The sequence below is a fragment of the Alligator mississippiensis genome, chromosome 7 (genome assembly GCF_030867095.1).
Source record: "Alligator mississippiensis isolate rAllMis1 chromosome 7, rAllMis1, whole genome shotgun sequence".
NCBI classification, from domain to species: domain Eukaryota; kingdom Metazoa; phylum Chordata; order Crocodylia; family Alligatoridae; genus Alligator; species Alligator mississippiensis.
Window position 1 is genome coordinate 84,884,670 of NC_081830.1, and position 25,914 is coordinate 84,910,583.

Sequence of the window (25,914 nt, forward strand, 5' to 3'; positions counted from 1 at the left end):
TTAGATGCACTTGTGTGGGATAGTTTGCCTAGGGATGATTGTCCTTCTGGCAGGGGGCTGGACTAGATGATATCCTGAGGGTCCTTCCTGTCCTAATATTGTATGATTCTGCGACTGTAGCTAGTGTGTGAGATCTACTTCGTACTTCTTTTGGCATGGGCAGTCCAATCTAAAGGAAGGGCAGTATGAAGAGCCTAATGCTATTGAGCTGGGAGGCATTCGGAAATGTCTCCTTGCTGCTGTCCAACTGGTCCCCCCTTCCCTTCACAGAAGTAGAACTAATGACATGCATTTAAAGGCATGTCCATAGTTAAGAAGTCCTGAGTAAAAATGCAGAGACCCCAGAAGGGTTTTTGGACTGTTGAGGATATCCGTATTCTGAACTCATACTTGAGGGCTTTATAAGGAAGCGTTACATAGCATAACTTTTTTAGGCACATACGTGCACCTTTCCCCCCAAAAAAACTAGCCATCAGAACTTGGTGTGCATGTCTTAAATGAGGAAACTGATTCTAAACAGCTTGTTAAACAGGGGGAAAAAATCTTTTTCTCTTCATTTTACCTTCCCAAAGCAAGGCACATGGTTTATTTGGGGGTATGTGGTATGCAAATAAGTACAGTGATTGTCATTGGAGGCTTATGTTCTGATGGCTTTATCAGGGGAGACCTTGATTGTCTTACAGTGGGGAACAAGAGAAAAGAAGAAGGAAAAGTATAGTTGATAAACGTGGGGATGATTCTGTCCAGAACCCATCCATTGCAGCATTTCAGTCGTACGACTCCAAGTAATGTTTTTGCTGCTAAAAATGTTGTATAACTGCTGCATGACGTTGCTGCGCTCTGTGAAACCTGAGCTTACGTATTTATTGAAATCTAAAAACTATAGTTCCTCAGGGCATAGAACAGGTCTGTCTGCCTACGGTTGTGTTCACCATTGACGTCACATCTTTCAAAAACAAAGAATATCTTAATATCCTTTTTAACTACCATAAAACATTTTATTCGTTATCTCAGTATGTCTAGCTGTTACAGGAGTCCCAACTTCTGTGTAAGGTTTCAATTATTAATTCATTTAAACTTTTAATCTGGATGGAAGCCTTTGTTGTGCATCATTTGGGTTTTCTCACCAGGAGACTTCAATTTAGAGTTAAACTTTAAAGCCTCTGGCTTTCTTTTGCACTCACGTGTGTGCATACATGCTCACATGCATGTGTATCACCTAATCTCCCTGACTCTTCATCTCTTCATAGAAGAAACACATTGAGGTGCATAAACTGGAGAATTAAGTGCAAGCAGCAGTGGAGTCCCAGAGGTCTGCATTAGCCAAACCCAAATCCACTGGATACAGATGAATCTTCCCCTCTCTTTTGTTTGTTCTGCCTTGAAGTAAGAACAAGCAGTACTTCTTTCTGGAGGACGCCTAATTTTTTTGCTATACAGCATTTTCAAGTCCCTTTGCATCCTCTTCTAAAACCTTGGTAACTTGCTGTAACTATACCTCCAGGAAGCTGTTGGTTCCTTTTTCTGCAGCAAAGGAAGTAGGTTATCCCTGAGCTGTGCTAAATCGGAGCCTAGGCCTATTCTATGCAGGTTCTAAATGTGAAGGACAGCTACTGAATTAAAAAATGAAGGAAATCAAGAGGCAAGACATAATGGGGAGCAACAAAGAGCGCTAGGGTTTTTCTCCAGGCTCCCCTTCACCTGCTAACATTCTGCCCCTAAAAAAATCAACTTGACGAGGAAACGCCTTGTCCTAAGGATTTAAACCCCATGATAGGCTGTGTCTGGGTTATGGTTCTGTTTGTGGAGCTGGCCAAATGCCGTACATCTCCAAATCACCACTGTGGCTGGAAGAGATGCATTAGTTTTAGTATTTTAACCAAACAATCTCAGAGCTTGTTAGTTTTGCCTTTGCTAACCAAGTCTGTAAGGACTGTAGCACTTGCATTTAGTGTCAGGATGGTGATCTAAATCTTGAAACACGTCACTATTGTGTCTGTGAATGAAGATGACCCCGGCCTGTTTGGACTGACTTAAACATTACATATGTTGGGTCAGCTCTTAAAGGAGCCTGTTTAGAGGTTAGTCCCTGAACAGTTCTTCTGCATTTTGTACAAAGCGGGCACTGGCAGATCTCTGCCAGGAGCCTGCAGCGGTCATTCAGTAAGTGATCTCCCATGGGAATCTGTCTGGAGCTTTTCTCCTTCTAAAGTAGTACCTGAATATGTTTTGCAGATGAATACTACCATTCCCGGAGGTGACAATTCAGAGGGCATCTAGTTGAAGCAACATATTTAGGAAAGTGGTATGATTTCGCATCTGTGATATGCTTTATGTGGAAGGGAGCAGTTTTGTGGGTTCAAAAGAGAAAAAAGCCAACTCTTGGGAGGTGGGCATTTCCTTTTGTTCATATACTGAGAAGCTCATTTTTACTTGCTTGGGCTCACTTGTAAACCAAACCAAATCCCAAAATGATGCCAAACATGTCTGTGGCCTTGTGATTAGACTTTGGCTGAGGAAAAATGAGTATCCACATTTTAAAAGAAAAAAACCCTTTACAAGGCAGACTAATCATTAATTAATATAAATAGGGTGAGGAACAACGGTTGAAGTGCTTTTTGTGTGCCTTTCTTTTACGTAACACAGTTCTTCAACCTCCTTAATGACCAGGAACACTGCCATTGATGTGCTTGGTATGCTGCGTTTGCTTGGTTTTCTGATTCGAAACATTTGCTCCTGGTAGAGCTGCCAGATCTTGGCTTTCGTCTGCCATTTTACACAAAGTCAAAAGTAATTCTTACTTTGGAAACCAGTCATCTTTCTTTGTCTTCTTCCCCTGTATTCTTGCATTACTAAGGTCTGGCCAGAGTGCAGGGCTGCACATTAAGTTTCAGTGTACAGAGACCACCAAAAGCAAGAGAAGCATGACGCGAAGAAAATGATTGGCACAAAGTGTGTTGCTATCGCATTGTAATTTGTGGTACTGTATAAGCTTTCCAAGTTTGAATAAGAATTTCCATTGGTCCAGAGCACCCGGTTCCTGGCTAAGACGAGAGAGAGGGGCCATATTGTCTTATGAAGCACAAGATACAGAGCCAAGAACCTCCTCGATTCTCGTTCCAAGTCGGTCCCCAGGGTAATGCGTGACTGTGGACGAGTTTCTGCACATATTTCATAGCCAGTGTGGAAAACAGGGAATTGCTCTACCTCTCTCATGAGGCTGCATTGAGAACTGTTCGATGTTTGTGAAAAACAACAGACTTGTAAGCAGTATAGAAGGGGCTTTGCTAGGGCATGTTGACTGCTCAGAGTACCCCGTCTGTCAAGTCAAATTGTTAAATGAGAGCATTTCTCTCTTCCTCCTTAGGCAGGGATGGGCTGCAATTAGCTGTACAATTGGTACACTATGTACTCACTTTCTCTCTCCATCATTTTTCAGGTCTTCATAAAGGTCTGTCTAACTTTGAGTGACACGTAATGCAGAAAAATCCAGTAAATTCCAGTCTCTAAAAAGACCCTATATCTGATAAGTCTGTAGGCCGTCCTCCTGGGAACCCACTGCATTAGTGTTAGATGTGCTGTCTCCTGAGTAGAGATTGGTTAAGGGAGACGAGTAGTTATTAACGGAGCAAAAAAGTGTGTAGTCGCAACATAAATATTGGCAGTTGGAAAGCATCTAGGCTTTTCTTGCCGCCAGTTGCTTATATCACCAGAGGGACACACTCAGACTGAGATGGTGCTGGGAGTTCAGCGGCCGGATAAACCAAACAGCAGGGGAACCCGCTAATGTTCAGCTATGCCATTTTCAATAAGCCTCACTTTGCTCAATAGCAACATTATTGCAGAGGGCTTCAAGGAACAAAGAAATGGTCTAGCCACAAACAGTGCAGCGAGAAGCTGCCTTTTTTTAAAAAACCTTTTTCCCCCATTTTTTCACATTTCACACCAGACTGCGTGCAGGTCACTGAAGTGTGAGATTGTGCAAACACATCAACTACAGCCGCCACGTTTGCCCTATTTAAATATTCTGGTAAAGTATCAAAGAATCCTTTGTTTGTACAGGGGAGTGTGAAGAATCCCTTTAGACACGTAAGAAAAATCCATATCCCCAAGTATAATCACAAAAATCAAATGAAGTCAAACCAAGCCTCCCTTCCTGAGCAAAGTAAAAGAATACCCACTGGAAAGCAAATGAAGAGCAGTGTAAAATGAAGAGGTACATCAGGATTCAAAATACTTCTCTCTATTAAGGCTAATTTCTTTGCACGACTACCATAATACCCTATGTTCTAACGGTACAGAGAACAATAGGCCATAGTGATTTTCAGGAGGGGTAAATTCCTTGGAGAGCTTCTAGTAACAACCTCACTATGAACATGAAGTTACTCACCAAAACCCCTTGATGGATTATTTCCATGCAACTCTCTCTAGCTCGCTTATTGCCGAGAGCCGTGGAATATTATCATAATAGTTCAGCTATGCTGGAAATGATTGAGTGTTCTGAGGTAGTTAAGGCAGAGTGAAGTTGCGTCAACTGCTGAATCACTTTTAAAGTCGACTCGCAAGGAGAAGAACATCGGTTGGTATTCATAAAAGAAGTGGCAGAGGTCGTGAGTTGGACATGCAGCTTTGTCTGCCCTCCTGCTTTGGGTTTAACTCTGTTATCGCGTGTTGACAGATACCGCGTGATAAGATTTGCAGAACACTCTCTCGTGCCATGTCACCTTGTCCGTAGAGAGGGGCCTCCTCTGCCTGGCCGGGGGGAGGACTTCTAGCGTCCTTTTCTTCTGCAAAGGAAGATCCTGCACTTGGCATCTGCCAGGAGGTAATCCCAAAGGCTTCCACTGCCTTTTCAGTCTCCCACGTATATATTTTTTCCAGCAGTTTGCTCAATAGCGGCATTCATTTTTGCCCTACAGCTGAGCTAAGGAGCAACCCACTGTAAAACTACAATCCGATAACATCTCCTACATTTGAAAAGCCAGCTTCTCCCCTTGGGTGCAGTCATAACTCCTGCTGACTCACCTGATGTTTCCGCTGACTTCCAGCACTCCTGATGCCATTAATTATGTTAATATTCACAGGGTTCTTAGCATGAGCTGAAGTTTTTCTAACACGTTAATTTTCAAGCTCTGTTTAGGAGGATTGGGAAGATCTGCCTACAGTCAAATCAGAAGAGAAATGCTAATTTTGTCCACGCAGCTCATACTTTGGAGATGGTCCTGCTGACAGTGTTGGGTTTGACTGTTCTGTTGTCCAGAGCATAAAGTGTCCTCCAGATGCAAGGTAATCGCTTGCTCCTCTTCCTGCTGGGGCACTGGCACAAAAAGATCCCGACAAGTCCGTTCACAAGAGCCAAAGAGAATCCTAACGAACAGAGGCACTGGAAAGCCACTGCATTGTTTCAGCCTCTTTTTAATCTCTGGCACCATAATCCAGGTCTAGGGACCATTTTTTAAACGCATCTGTTACTAGCGCAAACTAAACCAAGTCCTAACAGCAGCAAGCAAACCACTTCCTCAGCGCTGCTATACAAGGCAACGGGCTCAGTCTGATTCGCGTTTGCCCTGCAAGCTAAACATTTGAACACATGTGTGCGCTTTTGACTCGAGAACTTATTCTTCCTTGGACAATCCATATGCTGCCAGCTTTTTCACTTTAATTCGTTATGTATGGGACCTCAGATGATGGATTTTGCAGATATAGGGGACTCCTGGATTGCGTTTCGATGTGGCTGCTGCAGCAGTGCCATGCACCTCTTTCTCTGTTGGAAGTGTTGGCTGACTGGCCTTTGGCTGGTACATGCTGATAACAAGGAAGTCTTCTCATCTGCTGCAGACAAGAACGGCTGGGGAATGTCACATATTGTTGCTTTTGTCTGAAGAAATCACAAGCTCTTTGTAGACGCTAAGATTATTTCCGACTGCTCAGCAGTGACTAAAAGTGCTCAGGTCTGGAATTTAAACACCTTAAACAATTTAAGCACTCACAATACCAAAACCATAGGGTTGCAAACCTCCAGGCTGCCATTACTGTTTCATGTAGGCAGGTATGCTAATAAATGAAACACCGGGCGTCTGCATATGCCTGTGTGTGGTTGTCCTTGTCTCAAGTATTTTCAAGCAGTAGGGCTGTGCTGCCAGATTTTATTCTCCTTTGCTTTGTGCCACACAATGCTCTGATGACCCTTCCTTTCCCTTCATTAGACACAAGTCTTCCCTCAGGAGCTCCCTCCGCTTATATATTCCTCATTTAGTTTGCAGAAGAGAGACAAGAAGTGAGTGAAGTAGAATCGAGGCTTGTTTTACAGCATAACTAGGGAGGACTTAAAATTCCTCTCCCAACCACCACTGTGAGACTCTCTGTCTCCTTTTCATAGTTAGAGTTCTTCATCTGTGGCATGAGGTTGGTTTTGTTCATCATACAGCAGGTGTCACAGATCCCAGTGAGATATTTTGTATTTGGAGCCCCTGTATTACAGGGGAAGGATTTACTAGGAATCTCTCCGGAAAGCAGAAATGACAAGAAGGCAAATCAGTAGGTAATGAAAAGGACACCACGTTGCTTAAACTCTGCACGTTGATGTTAACAGGATGCTGCGGGATTGAGGCCTCTGCTGACTTTTGTCCTTTTGTCTGCAGTACTGGGGAATAACGGCTGTCATGCTTGCTGGAGTCGTAGGCTGGGTGTTGGGCACAGCTGTTACACCAGCTAAGCCCTTGCATTTGAAATTCTTCACTGGCAGGAACTCGACATGATTTTGCTACATTAACAAAGGATGCCAAGGAGATGGCTTCTGTATTTTTCCAGCTTGTTTGATTAGCAGCACTTTGTAACTGAGCTGATTATAAATTAACTGTAGGCATTATACTTTTCTATGGTGTGCCTCTGTGTAACATCAGAGACCCACATAAATATGAATGGGTTTATCCTTGCAGTGCTCCTCTGGTAGCGAAATAGCTCATTTGTACTCCACAAATGATCACCTGGAGCACAAGGAGTGAGTGACTTGCCCAAGATCACACAGAAAGTGTGTGGCATAAACATGAATAGGAGCAGCGTACGTGTGTCCTAATTCTAACCCAAAACAAGCTTTTCTGCATAGGGAAGGTGAGAAAATTGCCTTCTATGATGAGAGAGAACTGGTTCTGCGGATGCGGGGAAAGCAGCAGACATGATATACCTTGACTTTAGCAAGGCTTTTGATACTGTCTCGCAGCACTCTTGCAAGCAAGCTAAGGAAGTACAGGCTGGATGAATGGACAGTAAGGTGGATAGAAAACTGGCTGAAGCATTGGGCTCAGAAAGTAGTCATCAATGGCTCAATGTCTTGTTCGCAGCTGGTATCGAGTGGAGTGCCCCAGGGGTCGGTCCTGGGCCCGGTTTTGTTCAATATCTTCATTAACAATCTGGAAAGGGGATGAAGTGCGCCCTCAGCAACTTTGCGGTTGAAACCAAGCTGTGGGGTGTAATAGATACGCTGGAGGGTAAAGCTAGGATTCAGAGTGACTTAGACAAATTGGAGGATTAGGCTGAAAGAAATCTCATGAGGTTCAACAAGGACAAGTACAAAGTCCTGCACTTAGGACGAAGCAATCCCACGCACTGGGACAGGCTGGGAGCTGAGTGGCTGGGCAGCAGCTCTGCAGAAAAGGACCTGGGGTCTACAGTGGACAACAAGCTGGATATGAGCCAGCAGTGTGCCCTTGGTGCCAGGCATCCTGGGCTGTATTGGTAGGAGCGTCGCCAGCTGATGGAGGGCAGTGATTCTTCCCCTCTATTCAGCACTGGGGAGGCCACATCTGGAATCCCGTGTCTAGCTTTGGGCCCCCACTACAGAAAGGATGTGAACAAATTAGAGAGAGTCCAGCAGAGGGCAAAGAAAAATGGTTCAGGGGCTGCGGCACATGACTTAGGAGAGGCTGAGGGAACGGGGCTTATTTAGTGTGGAGAAGAGAAGCCTGGGGGGTGGATTTAATAGCCTTCAATTGCCTGAAGTTGGGTTCAAAAGAGGCTGGAGCTGGACTGTTCCCAGTGGGGGCAGATGACAGAACAAGGAACAGCAGGTCTCAAGTTGCAGCAAGGGAAGTTGAGGTTGGATATCAGGAAAAAACTTTCTCCCGAGGAAGGTGGTAGAGCACTGGAACAGGTGACCCAGAGAGGATGTGGAGTCTCCATCCTTGGAGGTGTTTAATATCCAGCTAGACAAAGCCTTGTCTGGGATGATGTAGCTGGGGCTGGTCCTGCTGGGAGCAGGGGTTGGACTAGATGCAACCTCCTGAGGTCCCGTACAGCCTTCATTTTCTGTGATTCTATAAAACCTGACCTGAGGTCTGCTTGATATTACAGATAAGGCAGGTATATTTACTGTGACATTACTCCCAAGCAGTCTTATCTAGTATGGTATGTGAAGATACCTCTATTATATAGATTTGGTATTCAGTAATATTAGTTCATATCTTACCGGGTAGTTTAGAAAATCTCCAGCTTAATCCGGGGTTATGTGACATTAGATGAAAGCTGGCTGTGGCAGACATGGGACCAGTGGAATCAGAATCTGTTGGTGAAGATGTAGTGGAAACATAAAAACCCAGACAAGAAAAATAGCATGAAGGGCAGTAAATAGTTAATATGAATGCTGCAAAGACCCAGGGTTTTTGTTTCATTGCGGGGAGGTTATTGCTGTTAAATATACCCCTCAATTATATAATTTACTCTCAGCTGACTTCGTTTTGGGGACTTTTTTTTTTTTTACTGTATCTTGTCATATGGCTCATGTTGCTTTTTGGGTCTCGCTGACTGCTGCTGTGCAGCAATTTGTTCTGTATAGGATGGTTTAAGAGCAGCTTCTTTCACATTTAGCACCAGAGCATGTCAGAAGTGCTGGGAAGGAATAATTGGCTTCCTTCCATTTGGGGCTTAACAAGAGCACCTTTCCTATTTGTACCACCCCAAATTGTTTTTCGAGGAGCACAGTAACTGATGCCTTGTCCTTCACTGCTAAGAAAGCTGGCTTTTCACCGCTGAATTGAAGAAGCTCTGTGCTCCTGCAGTGTGTATATATAAGCATCCTTTCTTGTTAATCTGGAGCCCCGGGCGTATGTCATTGTTTGGTAGTAGGCTGAGGTGAGATGCTTTGTGCATGCCTTAAAACACCCAGAGGTGATGATGGCATTTGAGCAATAACTGCTTGGTTCTGTATTTGTTTCAGCACTTTTATTAGTGGATGAAGTGGACGGACTCTCTTCCAGTCCCTTCTAATATGATTTCATACAGTCTTTTAACTTTGGGCCGTGAAGAAATACTTATGCTCTGTAACACGCTGTCAGAGCCAGTAAGTACTACGTATTAAACCCTCAAGTAGCAGTGTTGTTTTATGTGCAAGTAGAGTGGACTCAAGGGCTTTGATTGAGCAAAGTACTTAAGCATTTGCTTAACTCTTGTATGTGCTTTACCAGATTGGGGTCTAGGAGCTGTAAAAGTAGGAAGGAGTGGGAAGGGGTGTTAGAGGGAGAATGACTGGTGTTGGGGGGCGGAGGGGAGGGAACTGTCAGCCATTTGGGTGACCTAATCCTTAAACCAGTAATTTGCCGGCCATCTCCTAGTGTTCTGAAGTCATGAGAACAAAGGAAGTGCCATACTGGGTCAGACCTATGGTCCATCTAGCCCAGTACTGTGTCTCCAACAGTGGCAGAAACGGATGGTATGGAGGGAGAGCATTGAACCAGATATCTGTAGAATGATCCGTCCTCTATTCAATACCCTTGGCACCCACCAGTATTGGTTTCGAGATGCCAGAGGAAACATCTCCAACCGTTCTGTTCAGGTCCACGGGGCTAGCTCTGAAAAATCAGATGCTGTGAAGTCAAAGTTAAAACCTCTTATTAAAAATATACTATCCGGAAAGTCTACATCTGATCCGTATAGGCTACTAAAAGTTGCTTTGTACTAGTTACCAAACTATACACCTTTAAAACTACAGCACTGCCCCCCCATACCATGAATGCCTGGTTGTTTATGCTTTCAGTCGGGCAACATTATCAAATCAGGAATGCAAGTTGGGTGGGTTAGAACAGAAGCCTCATTGGAGGCTGGAGGTGCTGCAACAACTCTGTGATTTTAGAAAGTTGCAGGGGTTTTTGATCTTGCCCTCAGTTTGCCCGTTATTCTTTCAGATATTGCTTACTCTGGGCTACGCTGACATCCTGATCACGCCTGATGTGTTGCGCACCGTTTTGAATTCTATATTGCATACATATAAGCAGCTGGGAAAGACTTTGGTGAATGGCGTAGCTGCAAGAAGTGGCTACAGAAAGTAGGTTGCTTTCATTAAGAATGATAAGAGGCCTGCAGAGATTCCTAGGGATGTGGGGGAGTCAGGATAGCCTGGCCCAAAACTGAGAATGAGCTGCAGCAGAGTGGAAAGAGTAGCAGCAGTTGGCAGCTGCAGGTTTTCCAAAAGGAATTAGGCATGCACCAGGGGAAAATGTTAGAAAATGGCACAAACAATAGCAAGGTAGAGGCAACGCCTATCCCTCTCTCCACATGCTACACGGTGATTAATTCTGCCTGAATTCCTCCTCCTCCTCTTCCATTAAGGCCATCCCTATTTAACAGCACGGGAACACACTGAGTCTTTTGCAGTGCCAAGCATTTCAAGATGAATCGGGACGTTTGGACGTCTTTGTGAATTAAAAAGAAAATGACGTTTCTGACAGATACAGGAAAAGAAAACATTTCTTTTCTCGTTAGATCAGAGATGTTCAAGACAGCAGACCCTGAATTAGATGCTGCATCCCTAACTGCTCTTCATCAGGTTGAATGGAGTGCGTGTGTGAGGAAGCTTAATTTATGTCATGTATATAAAGCAAGTTACATTGCAGCTACTACAGAGCTAGCATATAAGACTTTGCTGACCCAGTAGGTGGTGAATAAAAATAGATTGACAGTACTCCCTTCCTTCCTTCTGCTCTGCTACCTAATCCTTCCTTGCCTTCAGGACTGAAGGTGATTTGACCTATGCAACCTTAAATCAGATCCTCTTTCCTGTAGGAAAAAGCAGGAGCACGAGAATAATGGTGACGGGGGTCTTGCACTGTCTGGGTGAGAATCTACAGTACAAATATACTGTTGTTGCTTCTCCTAACTTAACGAGGTCAGAATTTCCTGGCCCTGTATCTTTTCCCTGACTTGCACTTACAAAGTTTCCTCCTCTTAACTTCTGACCCAAGCTTTCCACACAAAGAATGATTGTGTTAAGCTCATATCAGTGCACCCTTTTTTTGCTTAACAATATTTAAACCACCCTCTCCATCCTGCCTGCAGGTCCCCACTGCTGTTCAGAAAGAAGATGGAGAATTTTTATTTTTAGTAACAATCTCTCTCATGCTGAGATGGAAGAATCTTGAACCAATTAAACACATTAGGAAATAACAGCACGTGTGGGTTTGGTTCGAGATCTCCATTTTCTTCGCTATGGGGTATGTCCTAGTACCAGGCTTTCTGTTCGAGATGACAAAAATAGTATGCTAAGCTGCTAACTAGGTAAGCAGTACAGCTGGTGCTCTGCTGGGTATTCCCTAGCCAGGGACTTGTGGTATTTTTTCTGTCCCGTTGTATTAAGTTCTGTGAATGAACTCAAGTTTTGAATTACAAAACCGTTTTCACGTTTGTCTCTGCTTTTTCAAAAAGCAAACACCACTACCCAAAGAACTTGAATTAGAGGAACCTTGTCTTCCTCCAGGTGATATTTCAGCGTGCACATACTTAGAGGTTGGTTTTTTCCCTTTTAATGCTCAGCTGCTAGAAAATGTATACTTAAAACAGCTAGCGCCCTGTGGTCTCCTGTGGTTTCTGAGTGCATAGGAAAGACAGTTGAGCCATTTCTTTCTGCGTGGTTTTTCTAGCCCTTTTCTTGAGCTCCTGCCCAAAGGTCAGGCTGATGCCATCTGTCAGTTTATTTTTCATTCATAGAAAGCTGGAAGAACTCAGATGGAGTTAATACAGAGTTGTCACAGTCAGGAGTCCTGTAGCTACCTCGGTACTTTAAACCTTTAGTTCTTCGGTTCTGCACGGTAAGCAGGGTCAACAGCTGCCTTGATTGTTGAAATGTGAGGTATCAGCCAGGAACTGTGATGTATATTGCTGACCTGTAAACTCCAGGCACCGGGGATCTAGCTTTTCACTTCTTATCGATCTTTAACTCGATTGTCTCCCCTGTGCTGTGTTCTGACCATCTCGCATGGATTTACCATTGCAGTGAAACATCAATACAGAACAAAATTTGGCAAGAGACTGCCTAGAAGCCTGACACCTCTATTCTTAAGACTGCATTGTCCAATTTAAAATGACTGCCCTTCCTTTGGATGTGAGAGAGAGAAATTCTGTTAGAGTTAAGGTACAGGGTTAATGGCATTCACCGTTTTTCTCTAATGACCAGAAGTACATCACTACAGCCTGATACCATACGCTTTCAGACTAATATGGCTAACTACGTCTGTCACCCTCATCCATCTCAGTTGTGTTCATTTGATTAACAGAGCTGTGAGACTATATGTATTCAATGGGCTTTGACACCTTGGTATGCAGGAGGAATGCAAAAATTTGTGAGAAGGGAGGGAGGGAGATCCATCCCATGGTTACAATACTGTTGTGGGACTTGGACGACTGAGAAATGTAGGTTCACTTCCCTGCTCCATCAGAGGCTTCATGCGCAACTTCTGACAAGTCACTCAGTGGAGCAATACCTGCATAACTAAAAATCTGGACCTCCTCCCATCACAGGCATGTTATAAAGAGTAACGCTCAGATACAGGAGTAACAGCAGCTTTAGAAATGCCGTCAATGGAGGGGGATTGCCTAATTCATGATGTTCGTCTGGTATAACATCTATAGGTGTACAGGTGGTGACCGCCCACAACTCTCTTTTCCACGTCCAGTTTTTAAGCACGTCTGTTAGAAACCTTGCTAGAAGGCTGCCATTTTTAACCAGCCTTTTTCCTTTCCCACTCCTACATGCAATTTTAAAACAAACTTTGCCAAGCAAGAGTTGGTAAAGCATCTGCTTTCCCCCCCACCAGCCTCAGACAGACCTTGAGTGATCAATACAGAGATTAAGAGTTTGAGTCTGCCTGGAGCATCAGCACCTGAGGTGGATGCAAGAGTACTCCCCCCGCACCCTCCTGACCTCGCTGTGCCCCTATCTATCATGCTGCTGTTTCAGTTCACTCCCACGTATCCCTCACACAGCTTCCTTGCCATTTCCCTGTGCATCATAAGACCCCCCCAAGTTCATCCCCAAGGTCCTCTCTCAGGTGTCTCTTCAAGACCGTCTGGCGTTGTGCTGCTACAGCAGAGAGTTGACTTGCATAAGCATTACACACTGTCCTCCTCCTGACACCTTAGACCAGGGCACACGCACTGCAAGTGGCCCACAGTGGACTGGGGAGGGGACAGGCATCACGATGGCAGCCAGGGCAAGGGGCAGAAAACAGCAGATGGGGCAGTGATCACAGGACAAGGAGCAGAAAGCAAAACAACAGACTGGGCAGAAACTATAGAGCAGGGGAAGAAGATTGGGGTGGCACCCAGGGAGGGCACAGGGGCTAAGTTGTGGCATTTCTGCCAAAAAGGTCAGTTTACACTGCCTTAGTGAATTTTTTCCCAGCAGGAACTGTCCCGTGAAGATTTGGAGAGCACTCAGCACAAAAATGGACGTGGCTGTGTACTAACCAACGCCTAGAGCAGTGCTCCTCAACCTTTTTAGAGTCAGTGCACCTCTCGTTTGAATCAAGGCACCCCTCCATCACTTTTGTGAATTGAGCAGCACCCCATTTCAAAAATGAATGTATTTATTACAGTGCTCACCTCCTTGAAGAGAGGTCAAGCATTCGGGGCAGGGCAGCAGCCAGGCACAAATTAGCCTGTCTGCCCTTATCTCTTCACTCAGGGCACCCTACAAAAGATCTTGCGGCACCCTGGGTGAGAACCATTGGTTCAGAGAGAGCATTTCTATAAAAAAAAAAAAAGTAACCAACATTTTAATCTTGTTTTTTTCCATCTGGTTCACACTGCAGTCTCTCTCAAAGACTGTCTCTGCTTTGCATCTACACGTAAACATATGCCAGTGACTCCTTGGAGCCTTTGGAGCAGGGAGCGCTCCCTTAGGATTTTGGCAAGTTAGCCTCAGGCTTTCAAAAGGGTGCATCCCTATTCCAGACGATCCGACCACCTAATGCAGCTTGGCAGCCTCTTTTCATAGTGTACGTTACACACGCTCACACCAGGAGGCACAGATAAAACACTTCATCTACCTGCTGTCTCTGCCTTGGGAAAGTTGGGCATGCCACACTTCTGCGTAACTCTGCGGTCCAGACCACCAGAAGGCTGACACTTGCTCTCTTCGCTCCCACCAGGCTGGGGAACACCACAGCGCTACTTTGCTTAGAGGCTTTTCAGTTGAATGAAAATCACTCATGCTGACCAGGAGTAGAACAGCCCTTCTTATTGCAGTCTGCTCATCAGGGAAATAAGACTGAGCCAATACTCTTCCCTTTAGCAAAACAGAAAAAAAGAAATATGGTCTTTCCCCTATTCCCATGAATCTGAAGAGGGGACAGTGCCGGTGGCTTTCAGGATAGAGTTCCCTGCTACTGGCAAAAGGCAAGGGTTTCTCAGGGTGACAACTTTTATTGGGTGGTAATGCTACTCATTTCCCTATAGCACTGCAATCAGTGATGCGTTTTCTCCAGTATATATTAGTTGGAAATGGTCAACATGGCTAATAATAAGCATGCAGTTCAAGTGAAAGCTGAATATGTGCATGTACAGCTCTTGTGGGACTAACTTGATCATGACTTGGTGCATTTGGTTTTAAACCAGGAGAGGAAAGTGCTGCGATTGGAGACTGGGCGCGTCCAGATGAGTGCGTGCATGCGTTTCCCTGGGGACAAATAGCAGTGGCACATAGCTGTCCCTGGGGAATGCCCATGCACACATGCTCTGGCATGCGGCAAATGGCCCTGGGTGGGGTAGGGGAGGCTGGGGCCAGCACTTGGGCTGGCTCCAGCAGCTTTACCTGGGTCGTGGGAGCTTTCAGCAGTGGTGATCCAGTGGCAGGGAGCCTGGCCAACAATCAGAGCGTGGCTGTAGCTGGCCAGTTTCTAGTTTCAGGTGACACACTGCCGCCACATGCGCCACCCCACTTTCATCTAGTGTGAGTTTTTTTGACAGCAGGATTTATCAGTGTCAACCCCCCCCCCCATGCTGCAAATTAGCAGTGCAAGGAATGCTTGCATGTGTGGGGTGTGCAGTGCTGAAGACAGGTCTGCAGTGCTACATAGCACACATGCACACTCATCTGGATGCGCCCGGTGTGGCCATCCAAAGTTTATTGCAATTCAGCTGCTTAATTCAAACAACCTTGTTTCAGCATGTGATAAAGGATGGTGGACATAGTTTAACAACAGGCCCAGTTTATTTTTCCTTAATTGCTTCTCAATCAGAAATTGGATGAACCTTCGGGATGCGGAGACGGGGAAAATCCTCTGGCAAGGAACAGAAGATTTGTCCGTGCCGGGAGTGGAGCATGAAGGTATTGCGTGGCTTCACTGGGTATCTTGGGCTGGTAATGCTTGTGGGCACCGCTGCAGTCAGTGGGCGCAAGGTGAAAATAAGCGTAACTCTTGCAGTGCCTTGGGGTGAGAAGTCTTACATCTTTGCTTTCCATTTCTTTTTTCTGTCCTAGGTAATGGTATGAAGGCTTTTTCTTTTCTACCCTTGGAATCCATTCCCACAGGCCTAGCACAGTGCTCCATTTCCCATTATGTTTTCATCTTGCAAGAAAGTGCTTTCCTATTTAATATCCCATGCAAGCTTATCCATAATGGAAGGCAATTGAAAGGGAACTTACAAGTGTCGAGAACCTGTCACATAGGGTCGGGTCTGGCCTCAGCAAATTCATGCAAAAGGGCATTTCTGATTAAGTGAGCAGCATGCAAGGGCAGGTAAAGAGTGGAGTGAACTTGGCCTTGTGCTTACATCAGTGTCACTTACTGGTGTGCACATTGGGGGAAGCAGCTGGATCCTGAAGAATAAAGGTGTATGTATGAATTGGGAAATCTGTTACTGCCACAGGTAGGCCACCAGTTTATAAAGGTATATGGTACCAGAGTGGACAACGGGAACCATTACCCCTTTTGTAAATGATGATAAGACTATCAGAGTAGAGGGGGTGGGTAATCTCAGCCGTAGGGGACTGTACCGCACATGGTTAATCCGCTATTCTTTCAACTAGAGATCTGGGTCCCGAGCTAACTCGAGACAGAAGCGGAGCAAGTTTGCTACCCCTCATCCAGTGCCCAATCTGTCCACTACAGTTAGAAATGACCGGCCATCTCTGCAAAAAGGAGGCCGATGCTGTCATGGGAGGGTCGTGATTCAAAGCTGGAAGATGGAAGCACTGTGGTAAAATGTTAATCCAACCATTTCTGAACTCCACCCAGTTCAGCCTTGTTTATAAGACTCCCCTTAATCTCATACCAGTGCTTTTCCAGCAGCAGGTTAGCAACACTCCTGTTAATGTGTGTAGGAATTTACTCTGCTAGCATCACATACCTGGAGAAAACTTTCAAATCAGGAACACACTGCACCGGTTTTGAAACTGAGGCATTGTGTTCAGCAGCATGCATCAAAACCTCAGTACAGCAAGTCCCTTTTTATAGGGAACTAGCTTAAATCGTTGAAACTGGTGGTTCTGCTTTGCCTTTTTTTGCTAGCCACTGTATAGAGAAAGTGTTGAAAAGACAGAGAGTGGCCGACAGGAGCTGTGGGAGAAATGAGACGGCTTGAGGAAGCAGAAAATATCAAGTCAGGTGTTCCTGTTGTTTTCTGGTTTCCTTTTCAGATAGCTTCCCCTCAGAGGCACTAGCACGGGGGTGGGCAAAATGTGGCCCGTGGGCCGGATGCGGCCTGCCAGGCTATTCTATCCAGCCCGCGGGGCCCCTTAAAAATTTAGAAAATTAATATTTACCTGCCCCTGGCTGCCTGTCATATGGCCCTCAGTGGCTTGCCAAAACTCAGTAAGCGGCCCTCAGTCAAAAATAATTGCCTGCCCCTGCACTAGCAGCTTGTGAGTCCTCTCCCTTCAATGTAGCCAAATAACCCGTTAGACTTCTTGGCTAATTTTAAGTACCGTAGGTTGCCGGAGCATGTGTTTCTGAATGAAGCAAAAGGCTGGGAGCTGGGACTCGTGAGTTCTGTTCCCAGTTTTCTCACTTGCCAAGCTGTATAATTTCTTTCTGCCTTTGACTGCTCCTCCCTGTTAAAAGAAGCAATACTTGCCTATTTCAGAGCTGTTTGGGACTTTATCCCATATGGGGCTATTAATAAATGCCATTATTCAAGGTACAGTTAAGGCCTTCTGCAATACTGCATGCAGTTCTAGTGCTAGTCACCCAGGCTCAGGAAAGTTGAATTCAAACAGCAGCAGGTGCTGACGAAGGCCTTGCTAAGACTTTATTTCACAATCTTCTCTCGCAGGATTGTGATGAATATGATTATTCTGTATAAATAAGTCAGGGGGATAAACGCCAGAAGGGAGAAGAGCTACTTTATCTAAAGGGCATTTGCCTAAGAGCGAGGGAGTACAGCCTGACCGGGAATAAACCGAGACTGGAGCCGTGTCATTTCCAGCCAGCAGAAGGAGAAGGGGGAGGTATTCTGGAACGGCTTCCCAAGAGGGCTAGTGGGGACAAGCATCCTAAGGAGCTTTTAGGTTTAAGATGGACCTGAGAGATCCTGACAGGCTTTAAGATGTGTAGCATGTGCATCTTTGAGGGTATTGCTTTGTCATGGCAATTCATGGTAAGCCCCCAGCTATTGATAGTAGAGGCAAATACATAGCAAATGGGATAAAGATCAATGAACATTTATTTACACTGGGTGTCTATTGGACTTCAATAGATATTTGTAAAAAATAAGCCTTTTTAAAATTAAATTTGAAATCCTGACACCCTCTATTAAACCCATGCTTACTATTTCAAGTAAAGTAATATTTAAAGCAGTGTGCAGTTGCAGTTGAATTTTTTTTTAAAGTGAAATGAGGAAGTCATGTTCTAAGCAGAGAGAGAGCTTTTGCCAGCGGTAGCCTCTTTGGAGGTGCAAAAAAAAAAAAAAAAAAGAGTCTGGTCTTCTTTTCAATTTATCTAACTGCGTAAGCGCAGAACACAAGAGTCGGGAAAGCAGGAAAAACTTCTCCTCTTCCCATCTGTGACCAGAAGTGAGGTGTGAAAGGCTGATATCTGCTAGTTCTAAAAAATCTTGAAGGACATTGCAATTAGAAACACACAGTAATAGTTCCACTTCCAAACAGTCAGTTAATTTCATATGCAAGTGTTTATAAAATTGCTTTTATGCATCCTGCACACTTAATTAAAAAAAATGAAAAATGTGGCTTTTGCGCCTGTTAATTGAATTTCTATTTCCATCCAAATGCAGCTTGACGCAGAGCAATTCAGCTAGTAAATAAATGTTATTTGCCATTTTCTAACCTAATAAAAATGTAAAAAAATTAAGAATCTGAATAAATATTTGTTAAGGTATTTAATCACTTAAATAAATGCTTATCCCCTGGCTAGGCAGAAGTAGACTCCCATGTAGTGTAAAGGCCATGTCAACTTACAGCTTAGTGTATTCTAACAAACACCAAGCAACAAGAATCACATTTTCTTCAGCAAAATAACCATAAAATATAAAAGCAAAACAAGATTAAAATGAATTATTTCAGTCAAGGTTTTCTGCCCAATGATTTTAAATCATGATTAAAATGCTGTTATTTAAAAATCAGTCTACCTTGATGTATATGCATGAGATTCCACTCGTAAATTAATAAATAATCTACATTTTTCCATGTTGAAATGCAATCACGAAGAGCTAGTATACTTGCTAATTCTGCAAAAATAGTACAAAGCCATTAGGGAGGGGAGGGTGTGACATTTCAGGGAGCTCCAATCCAGGTTTCTGAGATCTGGCATCTGTACCTCTCCCTAAGACTAAAGTGCAGTTCACATCGTGGTCCCCTCTGGCTCTCTAAGCTAGCACTGCATTGAGGTCCCACTCCATTAAATGGATTTGCCTGGGGTTTGATGGGCTTTTCCTTTTATTGAACAGCAGCTTTACTGTCTGCTCCTGGACCTTTTGATAGGCTTTCATTTAGTAGCAGTTCCGCTCATAAAAAGTACATTCCATCTGTATTCCCTTGTCTCTATTATTAAATACATTTATATGAAAAGACTGGTATGATGTAAGAATATATATGGATCACATTGCTCAAGAGTGAAGGACTTGGTAGCTTATTAGCGTACTGATCGCCCCATTATCCTTGTTATTAGGACATTTCAGCCCGTTAGCTGGTGCTTCCAGATTCCCCCTTCTTCTCTTGTTCCCCCAAAGACAAAAAAATCTATCATCAAGTATATCTTCCTATTGACCGGGACAGGGGGAGACAGCGATAGCCCAGCCACACAGACATTTCTGATTGTCCAGCTCAGTACAGGTTTTGAGACAGTGATCCATCTCAGGATGGTTATTTTGCAGAACAGACTTCTACATTTAAGGGACAGCTCCCAATACATACACAACATGGATAGAATAGTGCTTGCTGGGCTGGAAAGCAGCAATTTGCATTTGATTGGGATTCACAGAGCCCGAGGCAGGAAGCAGAAGCAAGAGGTGTTACCTGTTTAATGTGCAGAGCAGCTCTCCAGCTGCTTGCCAGGTTGAGCACATTGTAAAGTAATTTTCAGTGCTGTAGGTCACATTTTAACCTGGGGAAGTACAGTTTTAGTAGGAGATTGCCAGGTATTAGAAGTCAGGAGGCACGTGTTCTAATTCCTGCCTCTGCCACAGACTTTTAAAGCATTCAGCCTTAACCCATTTTGAGCCATCTAAAATGAGTCTCTCTCATAGCTCTTCTGCCCTCACTGAGCTTTGAGCCTCTGTATTAGCACTGGGCAGCATTTCAAAGGATAATGGAATAGTATGTGTAGCAGCCATGTTCGTTGCATTGCTGGTCTGAATAATGCTTGTCTCCCTCTGTTTGACAGCTCGAGTTCCCAAGAAAATCCTGAAGTGCAAAGCGGTGTCTCGGGAGCTGAACTTCTCTTCAGCGGAACAGATGGAAAAATTCCGACTGGAACAGAAAGTTTTTTTCAAAGGGCAGTGTCTAGAAGGTATCCTCGTAGGCCATGCACAGCCATGCCATCATGTGGCAAATTGGTCCTTTGTAGAACAGCCGGGATTGCTGGCAGTACAGTGGACTGAGCATGGTTTTTTCAGAATCTCATCAAGGCCGCATGCACATCGGAAGGAACAGGCCCAAGTACTGAAGCTCATATCACTAGTTCTCCATGTACATTTATGCCAGTAGTCTGGTAATTGTGCTTCAGAGCCTAAAACCACTACAAGCTGCCCAAGGCTGGGAGAAAGCTTCTTTTGCAAGCTGGTTCCCCCCTGACTGTCCATTACAGGGATTTTTGCACAGTCCAGTGTAGCATCTGGGGCAGGCCACTATCAGGCTGGATAGCAAACTAGAAGGAGCAGTGGTATGCTTTGGTACTGCAGTTCTTACAAGGCTTCTGTATATGACTCATAACTGCAAAATCCAACATGCCTTGTCACATTGCTACACTTGCTTTTGGATGCATGAGCATACTGAGCTCATAGTCTTCTTTACTGTTAATTGTGTACCTACTCCTTCCAGGCTGGCCTGATGGGGAAGGACCGACCTCTTTATTCCTTGTTCGGCTGGTTCGCATGTCCACTGAGTGTGGAGTGTGTAGAGACTGGCTCTGTGCAGTGGTAAAGGGCACAGGAAACACCTAGTTCAGAGGAGAGGAGCATGCTTAGTGCAGTCTGAGTTGTACATTCATTTTTAAATAGTGTTTCCCCTCTGATTTTAAATAACCTGCTGGCAGGGTGTGAGGTGGGTCACTCGGTTCTGGGGGTGTGACAAGGTAGAGAGAGCTCAAGGACTGTTGTGGGGATTTTCTGAAGTGTCTGCCTCTCCTTTTTGCCTTACAGAATGGTTCTTTGAATTTGGCTTCGTGATCCCCAACTCCACAAACACTTGGCAGTCCTTGATAGAAGCTGCACCAGAATCACAGATGATGCCAGCTAACGTTTTAACGTGAGTGGCTTGGGGTTAGTGCACCTGAATTTCCTTGGGGGTGCAGGAGTGAAAGTGGAGGCTTGCTGAAAAGGTAAATTGGAAGGGGAGAAGGGAAAGTTGCTATCAGCATTCAGTCAGCTTTGATATTAACAGCTACTGAGATTTAAAGGAATAGAGCCAACCTCATTTTCCTCTTTCCCATAGGCCTAATTTGCTTTGATATAGCCAATAAAACTTTTAAGAAACTGGAATTGATCCTGTATTAGACACTAGAGCTGTCTTTTTTTTTTTAAAGGTGACCTCTGAAGGAGTTTTGAATATTTCATCCTCACATCCCAGCCAAGATATTTAACCTCTTCTCAGAGTCCAGCTATTGAGAACTGGCTCTTCCTCAGAAAACACTATAGAGATTTTTCACATGGGGATTGCTCACAGGACCCAGCGTTGGCTTCCAATGCTTATTTCAACACTGTATAGTTTTGCAAGCCGTTAGCTGTATTTCCTTTTTTTTCAGATATGAGATAACCATTAGTCACATAGCACCAAGTCAGAGTAAAGCTTGCTTTAACCGGCACCTTTGTTTTAGAGGAGATGCTGTTGGAGATCACGCAGGGACGAGAGAGGAGCAAAGTAGGAAGGGCAATGCTGGATCAATATGCATATGCTACGGCAGTGATTCTCAACTGGGTGAAACTTCCTGATGTGCCTTTTGTGGCATCTGAGAAGAGCTGGAGTGCCCAGTGCTGCCTCCCTCTTCCCAGTCTGACCCTGCATGCATCTCCTGGAAATAGGTGCGTGGAGCGTGGGTACTCTTGCCTACATTAGGTTCATTGGGTGAGTGCAGTGCAGGCAGAAGCTGGCACTACTGTGCCCCTTCCTGGTCTGGCTCTGCAGGAGGTGGGCAGGGCAGTTCCACCTGGCTGTTGCAGGACCCTGGTTGAGAACCACTGCATGAAGCTGAGGCAGCATAGCAGCAATTCTCTGCTGGGTCCGCCAAATTTAGGAGTTATGGAGGGGCACCCTCAGTCTAGAAAAGGTTGAGAACCGTGGTACCAGGGCATCACTCCAATTAGGAGCTGACGGACAGAGGCTTTGGTAAGATGATGGAAAGCAGTCCTGGAGACTGCTGCTTCCCAAAGGGTCTCCTTAAAAAGAAAAACAACTCCCCCACACCCCAGAACCAGCCTAGACATGAGCCAGCAAACCTCTTATTTGCCAGTCACCAGCTGAGATAGAAGGATGAGATCAGCCAGTCACAACACAGAATGTCTGTATCCTCCCCAAAGGCTCTTCCTCTCCAATTTCCCCCTTATTGCTCCTTGCTTGGAAAGAAGCTAGACCCTCAGCGAGGGATTTGAGGCAGCTCTGCCATCTTGGATTTCTATTCCCAGCCCTTTTTAGAGAGATGAAGAGATGCTGAACACTGAGCAAAACACTGGGGAGGAGAATACACTGACTTTGTGCACATGAGCCCATTCTCTGGTGCAGAGCAGGAAAACAGCTCTCCTGAGGGAACAGCTGAGCAAGGACTGTGCATGATCCAGGGTGCAAGGGGGCTTTTCCAGCCCTCTATTCCCTCTCCTCTAAGTTCCCACCAGTCTTTCTAGGTCTTTCAGTTCTCCATCCTGCCCTCCAAAGGCCTCTTAAAATCCTTTCAGAGGGCTATGCAGTGCCTGAAGGCGTGTCTTTTCTGGTCCGTTTCCTTCAGCCCTAAGTCGCCTGCAGCTTCACCCCCTTAAGAGTTTGGGTCTGAAAACATCAGTTGGTACCACACAAGAACCCCCTGAGGTGATTTCCAGGCTGACTGGGAACTTCATTGTGACCTAGAAGATGGGATGGGGTGTACCCTCGGCAAGTTTGCAGATGACACCAAGCTGGGGGGAGTTGTAGATACACTGGAGGGGAGGGCTAGGATTCAGAGTGACCTAGACAGATTGGAGGATTGGGCCAAAAGGAATCTCATGAGGTTCAACAAGGACAAGTGCAAAACCCTGCACTTAGGGTGGAGCAGTCCCATGCATCGGTGCAGGCTGGGGGTGACGGGCTGGGCAGCAGCTCTGCAGAAAAGCACCTGGGGTGACAGGACAAGAAGCTGAATAGGAGCCAGCAGTGTGCCTTTGGTGCCAAGAAGGCTAACGGCATCCTGGGTTGCATTGGTATTGCTAGTTGGTCAAGGGCAGTGATTCTTCACCTCTGTTCAGCACTGGTGAGGCTGCATCTGGAGTCCTGTGTCCAGTTGTGGGCCCCCCACTTCAGAAAGGATGTGGACAAATTGGAGAGAGTCCAGCGGAAGGCAATGAAATTGGTTCAGGGGCTGGGGCACATGACTTGTGAGGAGAGGCTGAGGGAACTGGGCTTATTTAGTCTAGAAAAGACAAGACTGAGGGGGGATTTAATAGCAGCCTTCAACTACCTGAAGAGGTGTTCAAAAGAGGATGGAGCTGGACTGGTCTCAGTGTTGGCAGATGGCAGAACAAGGAGCCGTGGGCTCAAGTTGCAGCGAAGGAGGTTTAGGTTGGATATTAGGAAGAATTTTCTCACTAGGAGGGTGGTGAAGCACTGGAACAGGCTCCCCAGAGAGGAGGTCCAGTCTCCATCCTTGGAGGTTTTCAAGACCCGGCTAAACAAAGCCTTGGCTGGGATGATGCAGTTGGGGCTGGTCCTGCTTTGAGCAGGGGGTGGGACTAGATGACCTCTTGAGGTCCCTTCCAACCTTAATTTTCTATGATTCTAGATTTCATGCCATCTGAATGGAAGGGCAGGAAGGCTTGAGAGACTTGTTCACTTCCAGTGCAGGCCAGAAAATACAGACATGCTTTCCTCTGTCGAGGGCACTGGTTCAGCAGTGCTGGGGACCCTGGTATCAGGTCACCTGCTGCTGCTCCATTTAAAAAACACTCCCAATTAGACCTGCTCATGGAGGCTTTGACACGCTCAAACCCATGCAACTTGGAATCGTACCAAAAGCTGCATTCTGCCTGCATTCTCTCCACTGCAGCTCACAAGATGTGCACACATTAAGGAGTTTCTGGGAGAAACGATATCCCCGAAAGAGGTAGCTCCCCAGTGTTAGAGGTCACATAAGAGCAAAGCAGGGAGCACAGTTGCTGCTTTATGCATTTCCCAGCAGAGGGCTAAGCAAAAGCAGCTGGGCATACTGTTAGATTCTCATGTCAGGAGTGTCGCGAAGCAGCTAACCATTCATAACTATGTAAGCCGACAGCGTGATATGTAACCTAGTAAGCAGAAGCTTGGAAAAGAGAGGGAAAGCCGCTCCCTTGCTTGGAATGCAGTCAGCAAGTTTTTCCATTTCAGGGAAAATGCAGGAAGTGGTGCAGGGGGTTGATAAGAGGGAAGGTTGCTTGTGATGATGCCAGTCCATTGCTGATAGCGTTCAGTGAAGCCAGCGAGTACTGGCGGAGATAGAAGTATGAAGAGTAGAGACTGACCAACCTCTCTTCTGAAATTTCCTTCCACAGCGGTAATGTTATTATAGAAACCAAGTTCTACGATGACGACCTCCTTGTAAGCACTTCTAGGGTGAGACTTTTCTACGTTTGAGATCAGGGGCTCTTGGGGCTGGTTTAGTTTTCCTCAGCGCAGTTCTTGGTGCAGACCCCCCTGACTATCCAAGTGGAAGATGCTTTCCATAGCGATGATCCTGGGGACCAGCTCAACATGGGTTGTGACCTTCACCCATCGATTATTTTGCTTTCCCCTCTGACCTGACCAGACCAGACCAGAGCAGACCAGACCAGACCAGACCGAGTCCTGAGAGACCTGACCCCTATCTCCGCCATGGGAGCGGGAACAAGACTGTTCATAGAAATGGGCAAACCAGTGGTCACGCAGAGCCAGTACTGTAAATTATGTTAGTTTCATCCTTTGTACTCGTCTGGTACATAACCTCTCATTTCCACTCGCGCCAAACCTTCGACACGTTTCAGTTTGTTTCGGATTAAACCTCTTCACGTTTAGTTTCGATCCTCTCACAGGATTTCTGTGTAACTGGTCCATGCATCCTCATCCCCTCAACTTGTAAAATAGACTGTGATATTACCTAATGTAAGTACAAACACGATTTCTGAATTAAAAACATTCCTACCGTCCAAAAATGGAAAAAGCCACATCTCTTGTTTCTCCCCTTCCTTCCTTCAGGATGCAAGAGACAAAGATGCAGCTTGCAGCCCTTTGTCTGCAAGCCAGCAGCAGCAACGCAAAGCTCCTATCAGCGCTGCTGCCACAAAGGGCTCTATGTTCTTTCTAAAGCACTTGCCTACGAGAAGTGGCACCTCCAGCCAAATGTCAAGGTCTTCCTGTGGCATCACTACAAGCATCCCATGCCACTGGGTACAGTTTCTTCCTGTTTTATTCAGCCGCTAGTAAGCCAGGTTCACTCATTTCTTGGGCAGTAGAGGGCATACATCCACTTATCCAAGTTCTACTGGCTCCCCAGTGCAATCTGGAAAGCTGGGTTGTGCTGAATGAACTGGCCATTACCCTTGCCTGCACTGTCTACAAACTCAGAATAGGTTGGAGGTAGCCATGCTCTTCCAGAAGTTTACTAGAGGCTGAAATGCTGCATTGGGAGTCCCCAAATAAATCCATCTTCAGTGACTTGCAAGGGAAGTCCTGCTATAAAATATACAAACCTTCCGTCTCCACTGCCCTTTCCACCTCCAGGGGGGCTATAACCTTCATAACCTCAGTAAATCTCAGCATGGCCTCAGCACCTGCACAAAGCTTAC

At 45.4% G+C, this 25,914-nt stretch overlaps 1 protein-coding gene across 1 annotated transcript in view; it reads left to right on the forward strand.

Annotated features, from left to right (window-relative positions):
• Positions 1–25,293, forward strand: part of PDE6D (phosphodiesterase 6D) — a 45,114-nt gene extending 19,821 nt beyond the window's left edge. Inside the window, exons 2-5 of the mRNA XM_006264150.4 lie at positions 15,504–15,592; positions 20,103–20,228; positions 21,079–21,184; positions 24,646–25,293. Of these exons, the coding sequence (XP_006264212.1) occupies positions 15,504–15,592; positions 20,103–20,228; positions 21,079–21,184; positions 24,646–24,727 (403 nt within the window). The 3' untranslated portion in view covers positions 24,728–25,293. The remainder of the gene's footprint in view (positions 1–15,503; positions 15,593–20,102; positions 20,229–21,078; positions 21,185–24,645) is intronic.
• The last annotated feature ends 621 nt before the right edge of the window (positions 25,294–25,914 follow it).